The 16,826-nt window shown below is 45.4% G+C and overlaps 2 protein-coding genes across 14 annotated transcripts in view; both read left to right on the top strand.

Annotated features, from left to right (window-relative positions):
- Positions 1-12,243, top strand: part of SMURF1 (SMAD specific E3 ubiquitin protein ligase 1) — a 45,462-nt gene extending 33,219 nt beyond the window's left edge. For 2 of the 4 annotated variants that reach the window (XM_032703630.1, XM_032703632.1), the window contains exons 10-18: positions 549-753; positions 1,056-1,159; positions 2,580-2,694; positions 3,682-3,860; positions 4,713-4,850; positions 5,227-5,347; positions 6,762-6,963; positions 7,782-7,857; positions 8,550-12,243. In XM_032703630.1, coding sequence (XP_032559521.1) covers positions 549-753; positions 1,056-1,159; positions 2,580-2,694; positions 3,682-3,860; positions 4,713-4,850; positions 5,227-5,347; positions 6,762-6,963; positions 7,782-7,857; positions 8,550-8,649 — 1,240 coding nt within the window. In that variant the 3' untranslated portion in view covers positions 8,650-12,243. Of the gene's footprint in view, positions 1-548; positions 754-1,055; positions 1,160-2,579; positions 2,695-3,681; positions 3,861-4,712; positions 4,851-5,226; positions 5,348-6,761; positions 6,964-7,772; positions 7,858-8,549 lie in introns of all 4 variants that reach the window. The other 2 variants (XM_032703629.1, XM_032703631.1) reach the window with 1 other exon arrangement.
- Positions 12,244-12,868: 625 nt separating this feature from the next.
- The window catches only part of RNF216 (ring finger protein 216), a 78,091-nt gene continuing 74,133 nt past the window's right edge, over positions 12,869-16,826 (top strand). For 3 of the 10 annotated variants that reach the window (XM_032703875.1, XM_032703872.1, XM_032703866.1), the window contains exons 1-2: positions 13,006-13,042; positions 13,717-13,785. The gene's annotated coding sequence lies outside the window, so the exon portion shown is untranslated. Of the gene's footprint in view, positions 12,889-12,964; positions 13,043-13,716; positions 13,786-16,826 lie in introns of those variants that run through there. The other 7 variants (XM_032703876.1, XM_032703867.1, XM_032703870.1 and 4 more) reach the window with 7 other exon arrangements.

Raw genomic sequence — 16,826 nt, 5'->3', positions numbered from 1 at the left:
CCCAAATAAAGCTCTGATGGATAAGGATAGTTGAATGTATGAAGCTGCAGCTCTTTGGGACAAGTACATCTTTCTCTTTTGACACCCATAGATGCAGTATTTTTACTGTGTTGGAATCCCCAGCCTCATTTTACATGGAGTTGGAATAAAATTAGTTGCAGTTGTTAGACAGTTCCATTTATAAAGCTGTTGTTTGTTCCATTAGAGATCTCTTTTTGTGTTAAGCTCTTGAAAGTTGTCTCCATATGGGAGAATGCCACACAAATTTAGTCAGCATTCAGTGATCGTGCTCCACAACCTTCCACAGTTTGTTTGCCATATGAAAATGGAGCTCAAAAATGCTGAAACTCTTTATTTTAAATGCCTGTGTTCCTTACATCCCTGAATGTTGGGTAATGATGCTGCACAAATTACTTAATTAAAAAATTAGAAAATTAAAAAATTCACCTGAATACACACTTGGGAAGCTTAATCAGTTCTTGCATCATTGTTTTACATATCCCTTATTGTTATGCTTCCAGAATAAACATTTTCCTTTTCTTTCAAAGCCATCAATGCCAGCTAAAAGAGCCCAGCCAGCAGCCTTTGCCAGCTCCAAATGAGGGATCACTGGAAGAGGGGGAGGAGTTGCCTGCACAGAGATATGAAAGAGATTTGGTACAAAAGTTGAAAGTCCTTAGACATGAGCTCTCTCTTCAGCAACCTCAGGCTGGTCACTGTCGGATTGAAGTATCCAGAGAGGAAATATTTGAGGTATTTCATTTGTTTTACTACTGAGAGCAGGTTTTGTCACTCAGGAATTCAGTAAAACTGATTGTTGGTTATAGCAAGTTTTCTCATGAGAGAGGGAGTGAATCCCACTCCCCACATAGTGCAGAGTTGTCACTGGAGTTTGCTCCAGACTGGCACTCAAGCACAATCATGTCTTCTGTTGTTGAGTAACAATCCGTGTATTACAGAAATGCAGAAATTTTTAATTGCAGTATTACAGGAATCTTAATAGACTTAATTACAGTGAGGAAATAAAATATCTAATTGTACAAATACCCCCACAGGAATCCTACCGTCAGATAATGAAGATGAGGCCAAAGGACTTGAAAAAGAGGCTTATGGTGAAATTCCGAGGAGAGGAAGGCCTGGACTATGGAGGAGTAGCAAGGTGAGATTTGGGGGTTTGTCTGACACTTATTAACTGTAAAATTGTCCTTTAAGTTCCCTGTGGCTGATACCATTCCCTTTTGAGTTATCTGTTAATGGTGTGTGTCAGTTATTTGAGGTGTATTTTACAAGCAGAGGTTGTAGCTTCGGTCTTTGTATCATGGCAGATTGGAAAAGTGCAAGTTTATGATTTAATAGTTGTCCTACTGAAAGTCATGAAACTGGAAAGTGTGATCAGCTCAGATTGTGAGGTCTCTCAGGAGGTGTCCAGACTCTGAAGTCAGATCGGGGTCATGGAAACCATTTAGTTAAACACACCTTTCTGATTTCCAGGGCACATTCAGGAGAGCCCTCTGATCTGTTGGAGCAGCAGTGGAGATGAACTAATCCCAAACAAAGGCTAAAATTTTAGCGAGGACTTGCCTCCCTTTTTAAAATAACAATAATTCCCTGTGGTGCCTCAGATCTGAGGTTCTGGAGCTGGTTGTAGCATCAGTAAAACACTCACCTTTCTGGTGGCTCAGGTGCTTTGTGTACATTCACTGAGAAATTTCTCAAATCCACAAAGGCTGCATTGCCCACTTAGGTGTCTTTCAGTAATCAATCCCTGGACAAAGGAAAGAAGCTGGAACATTCTGAGCTGCCTTACCCGAGGCAACCTTGGGTGGCTCCAGTGTTGACGTCCTGTTGCCCTGATGTCTTTTGTAATTGCCCATTAGTTGCAACTGACACTTTCAGATCAGTACAGCTCCACTTCTAAGCATTAAAATTGATATTTCTCTCAGAATATTTTGGACCTGGGATGAGTGTCCAAATTTAACAACAAAGGGATATTTATCAGGGTGAGGTGGAAGGTCAGAAATAGCTTTAGTTCCGTTCTGGTCCTTGTGTGTTACTGAGAGAATTTACCCAACCCCTCCTCTTAATGCGTTTGGTCTCCGTCCCTTCTGGCCTCTGCTGAAAGCAGAGATTCACTATTCACCAAGCTGGAGGGAAAACAGCTTTTCTAAAGATCACCAGTGATTGAACTGATTCTAAACAACAGATTTTTGGAATACTTCTTTATCCCGTACAGGTTGCAGAGGCTGCAAATAGCTGAACTCTGTACAAAATCAGGATTTTTTTGGAAGCCTGTGTTGTTCAGACTCAATTAGTTGATGGCATTGTCTGACAGCTTGCTGTAGCTTCTCTAATTGATGATAATCCCTTCAGTACTTCTAACCTAAACCAAGTCTGCCTGTGAGTGGAACAGGACTCTCTCGGTTTTTAATCATAGCTTTTTGGTCTGCAAATGGAGGGCAGCACAAAATGATCTGGTTTTGAAATAAGCATTTCACAACTGATAATTCACAATAATTGTGTTATCTGAAACTTAAGTGAAAGTTGCACCCTTCTAAATTTTTTTTTCTTTTTTGGGGCAGAGAGTGGTTGTATTTGCTGTGCCATGAAATGTTGAATCCCTATTATGGACTCTTCCAGTACTCCACAGATAATATTTACATGCTGCAAATCAATCCAGACTCTTCTATCAATCCTGTAAGTAGTAATTTCCAAGTGACATTCCTGCTTTAACAGATGTCCCCTGCAGTGTTTTATAGCTGTTCTTCCACGAAAAGAGTCTAAACTGGAGGGTGAAGCAGAATAAGGTGGTGTTAATGTTTTATATTGATATGGTATGGAGCAGAGGGGTTTGGTTCAGAGATTAAAAATATGATAAAGGAGGTGTCCTTTGATCAGTACCTGATTTCTTTGAGACTCCTCAGTACTGATTGGGATGCACAGTGATTCTGAGAAGACAAAACACAGATGAAATTCATCTTCACTGTGAACAGTTGGCTGTGCACACAGCATTGCATTCCCAGCAGTGCCCACCCTGTGACTTTTAGGGATGTATCCCTTGCTTGCCCTTTCTCTACTACACTCCTGTGCTTGCTTTTTTTCTTACTGGAGGATTTATATTGATGCAGACCCTAAAAGGAGCAGCAGTTCTGTATTAATAGAGGGAATTCTTCCTGACATGACATTTCCTGACATTTGCACTGGAAGATGAGGGAGATTGGAAGAATGTCAGCCATAGGACTTACACCTCAGTTTTCAAAAGTCAGTTTAAAAGGAACAGGAAAGGAATGAAGGAAACAAGCACGTGGCCTGCTTCCTCAAGAGCAAATACATTTTGATGGTTAAACAAAGAATAAACTAATTTGTTTGGAATTGTCGTATCTTCTTGGATCCTGGGGGTTTTACAGGGATTTTCTTTTTCCAAGTTTTGCCCTTTGAGAGGTCAAGAGGACTCGAATCCAGTTTATTAATTAAGTAATGCACAGAGACTTGTTTGAGGTATTTAATCATTAAAGGCTTTGGTTTTGGTTGTGTTATGAGGGAAAACATTGTCTCCTCTTGCCCGGAGGGTTGCAAATGTACCGAACGTTCCACCGAGGGCGCAGGTGGAGCCACAAGATGTCAGTGTCTTCCCAAAGCCTGATTCCCTTTCCTCTCTCTCCAACCTCTCCTCTCTCCCCACAGGACCATTTGTCTTATTTCCATTTTGTGGGTCGGATAATGGGTCTGGCTGTGTTCCATGGACACTATATCAACGGGGGCTTCACGGTGCCCTTTTACAAACAGCTTCTGGGGAAGCCCATCCAGCTCTCTGACCTGGAGTCTGTTGACCCAGAATTACACAAAAGCTTAGTCTGGATCTTGTAAGTACTGCATTTGTCAGCAGTCTCACTGTGGAGAAAATGGGGTAGAGTTTGTTGGCAACAGTGAGATAACGCTTTACAGAAAATATTTGCAAAAACCTGTAATGGTGGAGATCTGTACAAAATCATTAAACTACTGCTTCTGTGTCAGAAAGCTCAAGGTACTTGAGGAAAAGTTCTCATTGCAGACTCTATATTCACTCACCTTGCAGTGAAGTAGATACTAAATTGTTAAACATTGCATGGGTGTGGTAGAATATCACATTAGCAAAATCCAAAGTTGGGACAGAGCTCTGAGGGGTAGTACCACTGCCTTCAAAAGAAAACCAACTTCAATTAAAATTAAAATAAATGGAAGTAATTTGGGCTTCTATATGCTTACAGCTCAGAACAAAATCCAACATTCAGTGTAGCTTTGGGACTCTTCAACACTGCTTTGCATTCCCTCAATTTCTTTTCCTAAATGCTGTTTGAATTTTGTGTTTGAAGTTACTGATGATGTTGAGTTCACAGCATGTGATCTCTTCCCTGTTTCACACTGACAGTGTGACAGCAGATCAGATTCCTGCTGTGTGTGTGTGGGGGGGATTCTGTATATCTGGTTTTATTCATTATCCTGAGTTCTGCTAGTGTTAGATGGATGTCCCATATCTGATGAGGCTCTTCAACGTGCTCTAACCTATACAGAAATAGGTGATTGTGGCAATATTCCTCTCGTGTGTGAAATACAGATGGGTAGTTAGTAGGTTTAGCTTGATGACTACCTAAGTGTTCAAATACCTGTCAGCATCACCACTGAGAGTTACCAAAATGTCAAAAATAGTAAGTTTACCCTCTGTCTGTCTGTTCCAGAGAGAATGACATCACCCCCGTCCTGGACCATACGTTCTGTGTGGAACACAACGCTTTTGGGAGGATTTTACAGCATGAACTCAAACCAAATGGCAGGAATATTCCAGTGACAGAAGAGAACAAGAAAGAATATGTCAGGTATTGCAGAACAGAAAGACATCCTGCCAATGTGTTGGAAAGGAGGTAGTAAACAGATTCATTTTTTGTACAGAATGAGATTAGTGAAACAAGTATTTTGGGTGGAAATACCTGAGTCATAAATGACATGAATGTTTTCACACAATGCACTATTGTATTGCCTGGGAGGATGAAGCTGTGAACTGTACACTGTTTTTTCTGTTGATGGTGCAATAATTGTTGATGGTGCAAAGAACTGATAAGCACTTCTTTCATAATACAAAATGTGTGTATTAAAACAAGTTCCTTTGTAAAATGAGCGTTTCCCAGCTCTGCTGCAAATATCCCAGTCCCATCCAGCTCATCATCCCTGACTTTTTCTTTCCCCCCACCACAGGTTGTATGTGAACTGGCGGTTTATGAGAGGAATAGAGGCACAGTTCCTGGCTCTGCAGAAAGGTTTTAATGAACTTATTCCTCAACATCTCCTTAAGCCTTTCGACCAGAAGGAACTTGAGGTATGTTTTATCCACAGGGAGTATTGTTTTGTAATTTGTTTGATCCACAATCAAGCACTGATTAAAAAAAGCCAAACCAACCAAGGAAAAAAAACCCACCACAAAACTTATTCCAATTTACATACCAGAAAGCAGGGTATTTGTTTAACCAAACCCTCTGTGGTTTATTTTAGACATTCTTTGGATTAATATTATTGAGAGAGCTACTTAAACAGGGAAAGACACCATGGTGTCTGTGCAAGGACTAATGCTCAAGGCAGGTGGTCTGAACAGGGAGGGAGCACTGCAAGTTTGAGGAATTGGTGGCAAGACCTGACATGTTACCTACCCCTGGACTTGCTTTGTCCAGTAACTTTTCATGCATGGCTGTTTCTATATGCACAGAGGACATGGTTTACAGGGACTAAAATAGAAGGGTAGAGCATATACAAAAGGAAATAATTTGTTTTATTATTAAATCCTGAGCTGCAGAAGGCTCTTAAAGTAATACCTGTTATAGCAAGTTTTCTTTGGTTTTGCCTTTTCAAAAAAATAAGGCAACCTGTGGAATAGCAAGCATTTGTGGTATTGGAGCTTTGTGATTAATCCCACAAAGTTATTGCATTCCATTTGCTTAAAAAGGCAGATTAGAAATCCATTAAATATTTCAATACTGTCCACGTCAGAACAGTCACAACTGTCCTAATAATGTGCACAAGTGTAAGTGGGTGCTGCCTTGGTGGTACAACAAGGCTGCTCCTAAATGGCAGCTCTCAGAAATGTGATCCTCAGTATGGAATAGTCTGGGGAAATTTAGAATATGACACGTTTTGTTTTGAGGGATGAAGTTTTCTCTGTGCCTTTTATTATCCTTGATGGGGCGGTGGTTAAATTTCTTTTTTTTGTTTTTTTTTTGCAACCTGGCATTATCTGGAAAAGAGATTGAAGTGATATGTCTGGTGTGTGTCAGAGCCTCTCACAAATGGTGGCAGAAAACAGATGAAAAGTTTCTGTAGTTTGCTGTAGAACAACAAAGCAGCTCAGATGTTCCCACAAACTGAGCAGGATTCTGTCATAGCTATTGTTGGCACCTCAGGACAATGATGCTGTGTCAGGCAGCAGATGGCTTGTCTTCTTCCAGATTTGTGCTGTACCCTCATAAAGAGAGACTATACCTTTCAGGTAGCATAGATTTAATAAAGCAGGTCTTGCATGGCCCTCTGACTCTAGTTCCTTGTGAAAAGTTCTAGTGCTGGTAGTTCATTGCAGTTAAACTCAAAGATTTACTGCCTGTCCTATACTGGCTTGGAGTGCTACCTTGCACCAAAAAGCTGCTTGAAGCACCTAAACAATTCCAGGCTTCACGTGACGTGGTTGGATGCGTGTTTTTATAGCTGCAGTGACTCTGTTAAAGCACTTTCTAATCTTCCAACAGCTCATCATAGGAGGGCTGGATAAGATAGACCTGAACGACTGGAAGTCCAACACCCGCCTAAAGCACTGCATGGCAGACAGCAACATTGTGAAGTGGTTCTGGCAGGCGGTGGAAACCTTTGATGAGGAGAGGAGGGCCAGGCTGCTGCAGTTCGTGACGGGGTCGACACGTGTCCCACTTCAAGGTTTCAAGGCTTTACAAGGTGACTGATGTGGGGGCCGAGTTAATCTGTGGTGGGGGAAAGAGATAAAAGCGGTGTGGTATTTACGGGCCCCTTGTAAAGTATCAGAGTAAGGCTGGATAACTCGAGCACTTTGCAAACTTCCGAGCCTGAGAGCAGAGTTACATTTATGTGTCAGCAGCTCTGTGGCTGCTGGACATTGTGGGAGGGAAGCTGGTAACTCTGTTACCATGCAGTGCTTTGGCTGGTGTTAATACTGGCTCCTCAGTGTCCTCCAGCGCTGTGGACTGATGTTAAAATCATTTCATGCAAACATCCACATGAATATAGAGCTGACTGAACGACTTTTTCACGTGAGAATTGTACTCCCTTCTTAGTTTGGCAACAAACCATTGGACTTTAAAGCAAGTTCCTGGAAGTCGCAGGTTTTCTCATCGAAAAGGTGGCAGTGCCCTTGGCCGTTGTGGTCTCCTGCTCACGTTCCATTTGTTGGCTGACAGTAAATTGATGGTCAAAATTAAAATATATAGTTGTGGTTTACAAGGAAAACCTTCTTGCACTTTAGTCTTTTCATTTTTGAAGGTGCAATTTTGTTAATGCCAAATTTAGCAGCTTTCCAAACTATCAGTCTGCACATGGATTGTCTTGAGCAGCCCTATTGCATCTGCCATCCCTTCATCAGCTGCAAATATCTCTGCAGATTTAGCCCAGGACATACATGGGTTTGCAGCTGGAACTGTAATTTCCTCCTTTGCCTTTTTATAAGCAGCAAAATTTGTGTGTGTGAATGATGTCTCGTTGAAGTGCATTAACTAGAATGTCTGTCTAAGGTTCTACAGGCGCTGCAGGACCCAGACTGTTTACCATCCATTTAATAGATGCAAACACAGACAACCTTCCAAAAGCCCACACTTGGTAAGATGGAAACACTCTGTACAGCAGTGCTTGCTCTCCATTGTCTTGATTTAAAAGAGTCATCTCTATTTGTACTGGGTATGGATTAGCCATGGGATACACATGGATGACTCCAGGTGTGCTCTGTTAGCTTGGAAATATCTGTACTCTGCAGTCAGCAAAATAATTTCCTTTTCTTAAAACTTGATTTGTCTTCTCTACTCCCTGTGGTTTTCATTTATCCCAGAGTTGATTATTCTGGATAGTGAGACATTTGTAAGTTTATTTCTTTATTACAAAGCTGCATCCTTGTCAGATGTCAGACGTCAGGAGCTCGTGCTGTTGGTGCAGTATAGGCACAGCCTGAGCCCTTGCACGGAAATCTCACTCCATCAGAGGCAGGAAATGGTTTCAGCAGCACCACAGACTGTCTGCAGGCAGGGCAGGGAGCAGCCCTGCCTCATGTCTTGCTTTATTTGCAAGTCTCATGCATCGGCCTCCTCCTCTTCCTCCTCCTCCCAAATGCTTCCCTATTAAGCTGTGCATTCCTGCTGCAGAAATAGCTGTTTTTCATCTTGTCTCCTTTGGCCACTGAAGTGGCTGAGGCTTTCTTTGAGTTTTCACAAGTTCTGTCTATATGTAGCTGCTCCAGCATTTTTTTCCCCCCCAATAAATATTTCAGATTCACCAGTGTGTTGTTATTTCCCCTCCAGCTTTAACCGGATCGACATTCCGCCTTATGAGTCATATGAGAAGCTTTATGAGAAGCTGTTGACAGCTGTGGAAGAGACATGTGGGTTTGCTGTCGAGTGAAAAAGCAACCAAAGGAAACAGATGCTAGCTCATGGACCACCAAATCAAAAGCTAGAAGAAGCTTGCTGTGAACTTCCTGCTAAGCTGTCTGAAGCATCAGAACTCTGACAACTTAGAGATGGGGCTGTTTCCCTTCCGCCGCTGGTGGATGAGGGGTGGGGGGTCGGGGCTTTTGTTGGTGGTTCCCAACTCTGTTTTCTCCCCTTTGTTACAATAACCCCTTCCCTCTTCTTCCATCCCCCCCCCCCCGAAATGAAATGCAGCCAAGTTCAGCATTTGGCTTTGGTTACACAGGATATTCTGCTAGATTTGTAACACATATTGTGATAGGGTGAGCGACCTGTGGGGTTTTTTAATAGGAGAATCAAAGTGTAATTAGGAATGAGCTTAATTTGCTGAGAACTTGCAGCGGGGTAGGTGCACCTGGTTAGTTTGTCTTAAATCAAACTTGAGCCTTTGTAGAGTCCAGCAGGTGCAGAGTGTCTGACTGGCACCAGAATTTGCATTGCACATTTTAAACACCTGTTTAAAAAGTAAAACTTCTAGCAGAAAATACCTCCATATGAACACTTAACTGAAAGGTAAAGAAATCCAAGTTCTGCCTTAGCAGGAAGCTCCCAGTGGAAGCTGTGGCTCACCTTGAGAAAAGTGAAGGACTCTGAGACAGCTTAAATGGTATTGAATGGTTTCTTTTTGGTTGTCCTGGCTGAAATCTAATTGTTTTGCACATGAAAACAATTATTTCCTCCTGCAGAATTACTTTCCATAGTTTGTTCAGATGTAAGTAGCTTGCAGAGAAGCCTCGTGAGGAGGAGACAGAGGATAAAGATCCTCTCAGTCCCAGAGCTGTGATTTCTGTGCCACTGTTTTACCCGAGATGCATTTGCCTGACTTTAAATTCTGAAGACTCACATGGAAATCACTAAAAGCCAAGTTAACAGAGCAAACTTCTGCTTCAAATTTTTTGGCCTTGGGAAAGGTTTATTTGGAGGTCGAGGTAAAAGGGGAACTATAATAGTGAGTACATTTCAAATGTTATGGAAAGCTATTGGAAGAATTTACGACTTCAGTTCTGTAGGGATGAAAATGTCTCCAGAGAGCCATATAAGGCTATTTTTTCAAATATCTGAAACTAATATTAAAAGGTTTGTTCTCTAACACGGGGGAAACAAAAGCAAATCAAATACCTGAATCACTAACATTTTTTCCGCTTTGCACACCAAGATGAGACAGTATTTTAACAAATAACATGGCTTCAGAGAGACCCAGTTATCTATCAAACATGTCTAGACCTAAGTCAAGCAGACTTGCTTGTATAGGATTTTTTTTCTTTGGCAAGCCTGATATTTAGAGAGATTCGTTACTGAAACATTTAACAGATGTTATGTTTATGGAATAGTGCATTGAAATTCAGCTGTGGGTAAGAGATCGTTCTTAGGAGACGTCTACTGGAATACTTCTATTTTGTCTTTTTTTAATTGAATTTGATAATAGCTTTAAACTGTGATAGGACAGAAAGTAGACACGTGTCAAAACCCTGGCATCTTTCTCTGTTTTGTTTGTTTGTGGTTTTCTTTTTGCCATTGACCATAATTCTTGTGATTTGCTGTTGGGAGTAAGGGTTGCATCGGAGGTTTGAAATTGTACCATATAGTGAGATGTGCAGGGTGTGGCTGAAGATGCTCATCCTGCAAGACTCTACAGGAGAGGCCTGTTCAGACCCATGTTCTGTAGGGATCTTTTGGCACTTGGGGACCAGTTTCTGCAGTTCTGGTTGTTGGGACGTAAATGAAACCACACAATTCTTGCAGAGAAGAGAGGAAATGCAGCTGTGGCAGAGAGCACCTGTGTGGTCTCGGGTTGAGCAGCAGAGTCCCCACAGCCCGGGCTTTTCCAAATGGCTTCAAAGTCAGACCTGTTCATAGAGTGTATTTAATCCTTTCAGTACATTTGAATGTGCAATAAACCAGTCAGATAGGAAAAATGCAAAATGGATTATTGCCCAAAAGCTTTGCATGCAGTCTCATGTGGATTTTTCACTAAAGGAGTTTAAAGACCCCAAACCCAGATACTAAAGGCCAGCCCTAACAAAAATCCTATCACACAAGCTCTACCTGCAGCACAAGTGGCTCTGTGCAAACCAAGCAAGGTGAAGGGAAAAGTCCTTGATTTGGAGATCTGTAGGTCAAGTAGCTTTATGTCAACGACACAGTTGGCATATGATAGTTCCTAATGTCTTTGCTAGGTCAGTGTTTTATTGAATGCACAAAATAAGATTAGGCAAGGATTGTTGTTCCGAGAAGTCCGTCTGTTTTTTGCTGTATTTTAAAGCCCTTGTCAAGGTACCTCCTCCGTGCCGACGGTGACGAGAATGGGGCACTGTCTTCTTAATTATTTCAGTTCTCTTTCCAACAGCTTCACCACCTCTCCCATCGTGTTGTCTTTGCAATTTCGTGCCACTTCAGTGACGACGAAGACATTTTCTGTCTTGTTCTGTACGTGCGTTTGAGGCAGGCCTTAAAGCTGGTTGGGTGGATGGAGGAGCAGCAAGAAGCGAGGCAGAGAGGGTTTGGAGCCATGGCTTGTTCTTCCTGTGGCCAGTTCCGAGGCCAGGGAAGGATGGAGTGCAAACAGGAGTTTGTGTGGCTTGAGCCAGTGGCTCCCGGAGGTCTCGGATAACCTCAGCTGTCTGAATTGGTGTGTCCATTCCCACTCGGTCTGCCAGCACTTGAACTGGTTGTTAACTTCTCAAACTTGCCCAAAGAATAACATCGAGTCCGGTGTCCATTTTGTCATTCCACGTCCCACCTTGTGCGCGGATACTCTTGGATCTGACCCGAAGGGAATACAAGGTACAGCGTGTCTGTCGTTCCTGTCCTCACGGCAAACCCAGCAGCTGGTCCGTCGGCACCGCCCTGCCGTGCCCTGATCCTGCTCCTCAGCCTTTACTCTACGCTCAGGGATGTAGGAAAACCACCACTCTGCTCGTGTTTCCAACCGGGAAGAAACGAGACTGTTGGATGGGTGTGAGTGTTCACTTGGGCATTACGTCAGAGGAGACCCTGCTCCACAAAGGCTGCTCCAGGCTCCAGACGGTGCGACCGGCGCTCGCTCAGCAGCTTGTCCTCGCTTCGAGTCGAGGTGGTTCTACAATCCAGCAGATTCCGTAAATTACTGATCCAGCCACTGGGCCCTCTGGAGCCAGTGCCCAGGTTCAGGGCCGTGTGGTACAGCAAGTTCCCAGAAACACAGTATGGATCTGGTTTTAATTTGTTAATTTTTTTTTTTGTTGTTGTTGTTGTTCCTCAACCACTTTATAATGTATTTTTTTAATTTATTATTATTTTGTAATGTCATGTTTTAAGTATTGCTGCTATCCTTGTTATTCTTCCCACTGTTTTTATTGCAGATTTATTTTGTGAAAGTTGTACACTAATGTTTCATTTTATGTCTAAATCAAAGTATTTAAAGAAATACTAGTTCTATTTAATGTGGTTATGGAACCAGCTGGAATAAACAGTGATTGTATAGTAGGCTGGACCCAGGAGGTCATGTTCATTTTTGTTACATATGCAATAAACTCACAACTTTAAACTCTTGGTATCCAGCAGATTTTTTTGTTAAGGGTTGTTAAGTTTGTTAAATGTATGGGAATCGAGTGGATAAAGCATGGAAATGCAACTGATTTAACTGATCTCTACGGACTGCCCAGATGAAAGTCCTCCCCTGCAGGCAGAACACTTTGTTTCATTCATTCTTCAGCTGATCAATTACCAGCCTCAACCTTTTTCCCTTCTTACCTTATCGTTTGCCCTGTTACTTTTCCAAATCCTCAGTTTCCAGAAGGAAATTATGATCTCCCCCTTAACGAGAGCTGGAAAAAGAGTCATTAACGCGCTGATGAGTCTCTGTTTCTCTGTTGGGGTTTTCTGTAATTATTAATGTTTTGCAAGCGGAGGAGGACGGGTGCGAGTCTGAGTCGAGGACTCGTGTGTCCCCCTTTCAGCAGAGCCCCCACAGGGGATTCCCGCCCCCCGTCCCCGGGCACAGAACCCCATATGAGGTCCCTGTCCCCCCATCGAAGCCCCCAAGGGCTCCCTGTCCCCCCGCCCCCAGGACACACGTGCAGGCCCTGGCCCCGCCCCTTTCCCCTCAAGCCCCGCCCCCTCCCCACGAGCACACCTCCCACCCGGCAGGGGGCGTGGCGCAGCTCCGCCGGACTTCTCCCCCCTCTCTATGGTAGGTCGGCCGCTCCGGGCCCGCCCGGGCTGCCCGTCTCCCGGCGCCGCTCTCTCCGCGCCTCTCTATGGTGCGGGGCGCCGCGGTCACGTGTCTCGGGGCCGGGCGGAAGCGGCGGCAGCGGCGGTTAAATGAAGCGGGGCCGGAGGGGCCGGTGAGTGTGGGGGGAGTTCCGATACCCCCGCGGGGCCCGGGAGTGCCGGGGGGGCCCCGCCGTCCCCGCGGGGCCCGGGAGTGCCGCCGTGCCACCGCCGGGCGGACCGAGCGACAGAGAGGGCGTCCCTGGGCCTCGCCGGACCCCCGGCCGGGGCCTGCCCAGGGTGTCCCCCCCACCCCTGAGGGCTCGGTGTCCGTCCCGTCCGTCCGTTCAGGGCCGGGTCCTTCCCCTCTCTTCCCTTCAGGGACAGGTTGTTCTCCCCCTGTTTCCCTTCAGAGCCGGCTCTCCTGTGTCCGTTCGTCCGTCCCCGTGTCCGTTACCACTCCCCCTTCCCCTGAGGCCCTCCCGCTTTCCTTCGGGATCGGGGACACTCCGTCCCCCCTCAGCTTCCCTCAGGACCAGGTCCTTTCCCTTCCCCCTCCTTCCCCTCAAGGCCGGTCCCTTCTCCCCCTCCCCGGGGTCCCTCCGGCCCTGGAGTCCCGCACTGAGGGACACCCGGGTACAGGTGCTGCTCTCCGGGTGCCCCGGGCCGGGTGTTTGTATTCGGGGATAAACCGGAGCTGGTGGGGAGAGGAGGATAAAAGATTGTTCTTCTCTCCGGCCCCCCCCCCCCCCCCCCCCCCCCTCGGTGTGGGACCACTCGGTGCCTTTGGGACATCTCGACATTTCAGGTATCTGCCGTGGGAGCTGCTGCAGGAAGGAAACCCAAACACAGCTGTCCCCGGAGCTGAGGGATCTGTGTAAGAGATACTCCTCTTCCTCCTCCTCTTTCCCTCCGTTTATCTGAGTGCCAGCTCGGCTCGGTGGAGAGAGAGCAAAGCCTGGAAGTTTTAACACGCTCTGCCTTTATGTGGGGGACGTGTCCAGTGAGTTTTTCTGCCTCTGGAGCTGACCTTGCCCCCCAGACAGATGGAGGCAGGTCGGGATCCCACCCGAGGCTGAAGAGCTGTGGTGAACTACAGTGTGTGTGCGAAGAGAGGAGCCCGAGCTCCCCGGGCAGTGCCCACACGGCACCTTGGGGTGGGCAAAAAGGCAACTCTTTAAAACCATTTAAGAGTTGCCCTCATCTCATGGATCCTTGGCTTTGCAGCTGTGCTGGCTGGAGGCCTGGGTGGATAAGGGCTGATTGCACCTGTGGGTCCAGCCCACAGGTTTTTCTTTTCATCTCACCTGTGCTTTATGACCCAGAGTGTTGTCTTTGAGAGTCATCCTGTACTTTATGTTAAGGTCTTACTGAAAGATACTTAGAGTGGTAGTTTTCATGCAAATAAGTTCAGTGTTCGTTGTTTTGTTCTTTTCTTACAGCTCCTGGAGCAAGGGTCATTTTCTTACCTGGTGTTATGGTTTGGTCACGGTCTGAGACCTCTGGTACTTTGAAAGAGAAAAGCTGGTGTTGCTGTGCACTTTTATTTCTGTTTTCAAGGTGTGATGCTGAGGGACTTCAGCTTATTGTCCATGTGCTTTTCACAGCTTTCTTTGTTGTGTTTCTTTCCCATCTCCCTTCCTGCCCTATGGAACAGCAGGCTCCTGCTTTGCTTTGGGCAGCAGTTCTAAAGGCAGTCAGTCGTTGCCTTGGTGTCTGAGGGGCACAGGCACCTGTGAGCAGATCCCTGTTTCTCTATTCTGTCTCTGTGGTGGTTGGTTCTTTCTTACAATTTCTTCTCTCTCACCTGAGGCACTTTGGAGCTGTCACAGGTTTCCAGCAATAGCAGTGGAAGAGAAGGCAGGTGTCCCCTATTAGGCATTTAGACTGGCCTTTGCATTCTGAGTTAAGGTGGCCTCTCCTGCTTCCAAAGAGGGACATAAGGGTTTTTCCTCCAGCAACCTGTTTGGAAAGCAAGGGGGGGATGTTTGAGACCCATCATTCTGCAGACCCAAATCTCAAGCAGGCTGTGGTACGTCCCTGGACAGGTACATGGGAATATGCAGCTCAAACCTTGTGGTGGAACCCATTTTCTTTAGGACTTGCAGGATTGCAGGGACAGCTTTTAATCCCAGGACTGTGGGATTTACAGCTTTAATATCATCTTTTATTTTCTAGGGTGAATGCTGTGCAAAAATTCCACTGCCTCACATCAGGCCTTCTGCAATTGTAAACATGTTAATAGATTTCATGTGCTGGGTGTCTGCTGGTGTGACTCGATGTTAATAAACAATCATCTTGACAGGAGTTTGTGCCTGGAATACCAAGACTTGGGAAGGGACTCAGACGCATTTCCTGAAGATCTGTAGACATTCAGCCTGCTTGGTGGTGCTGCATTTTGGTAACAGGCCTTCTTCCATCTCTTTTTCTCCCTTCCTGGGATGTTTTCCTGTTGGCCTGGCTGCAGCTGGGCAGCCAGGGTGCAAACAGCAGGCCCTGGAAGAGCAGTTGGGGCAGGTGTTACGGGTGATAAGGTACATTCTGGTTTCCAGTGGGGTGCTGGCAGCCTGTTCCAGGGTTGGAGTTTCAGGAGCTGCCTCAGAAGTCCAAATTCCTGGGTAGAGCAGTGCTTTGTCTGCCTGAGAATGCAGTGGGCGTTCCTGCCGCCGGGAGCTGCGAGGATCGCTGGCAGTGTGACTTGTGCTCTGAAATTGGACACAAATCACCAAAAAGTCCTGTGGCAAAAATAGGTGGAGCGAGCACGCAATTCCGGGGACTCCAGCACAGCTGGAGAGAGACAGGAAGCACATCCCAGGGGCCAGGAGCTGATTAACAACCGGGAGCAGCACAGACCCAAGTGCGAGAGATGCGGAGCCCTTCGGGTGTTGTTTAGTGCCTGCTGGAAGAAGCTCCCATTCATTAGCTCGGAATGGGTGTCTTATTTTTATTTATATCTTTTTATTGTGAGTGGTTTACTGTGTCACGGCGCTGGGTGTTGGGGCTTGCCACTGGCTGCATTCTTTCTGGGACAGTCAGAACTGCGCCGCTAATTCCTGTCGCTGGAATTTTGGGGATTTTTACAGACGGATTTGGTGTGGAGATATTTTAAGCCTCCATTTACATTATTGAATTCAGGCATCACTGTAACTACTTAAAGGCGAGGCAATAATAGTCTCAGAGGTCTGTGTGTGCACTGAAACAATGGTGTGTTTTATTGCTGTTGGTAGATGGGTGGGCTTTTCAAGCTACTCCATGTAACTGAGATTATTTTTGCTAGGATCCATCCCAGTGGGATAGGTGCCTTTTTAAATACAGTGAGCGGTGGAAGATGTGAAACACATCTGCCTGCAGACTCCAGCTATCTCCCAGTAGAAGCACAGGAGATAACCTTATTTGTGTACTGCCTGGGAGTTCCTGTGTGTGAAGTGGGGCTGAATAATGTCCTGACCAACATTAGTCTGGAGTAGTTTTGTTTTTAAGCAGGTTACTGGAATGGGGAAGTCTGGGAAATGGGGGAGGAGTAGGCAGAGAAAACAGGAAAAGAGGGGGGGAAAAGCCACTTAGCAGCATCCTGGTGGCTTGAATAAGTTACCCTTGCCAAAGCACTGAGATGTGAGATAATAAGGAATGTTTCACTGAGCTGGGACAATCTCGTGCTCAGCAGCCTTCATGTCACTTTTACAGAATTTCAGGTTTATTTTGGAATATGTTGGGAGTGATGTTTTTCTTCTGGCTCAGTGCTAAAGAGCTTGCGGTGGTTTAAAGTTTGTAACAATCCTTGAGAAAGTTTAATTCCCGAGGACAGGAAATGATATTCCTTCTGAATGACACCTCTCTCCTAATTACCAACCCCGCTGTGGTTCCCTCCCTGTGTTCATGAGGGGAACTGTCAGTGCCTGATTAAGTGGAAAAAGCATT

Source organism: Chiroxiphia lanceolata, chromosome 16 (assembly GCF_009829145.1).
Source record: "Chiroxiphia lanceolata isolate bChiLan1 chromosome 16, bChiLan1.pri, whole genome shotgun sequence".
Classification (NCBI taxonomy): domain Eukaryota; kingdom Metazoa; phylum Chordata; class Aves; order Passeriformes; family Pipridae; genus Chiroxiphia; species Chiroxiphia lanceolata.
Note: the sequence above shows the minus strand (reverse complement) of the source record. Positions and strands in the feature narration are given on the sequence as shown.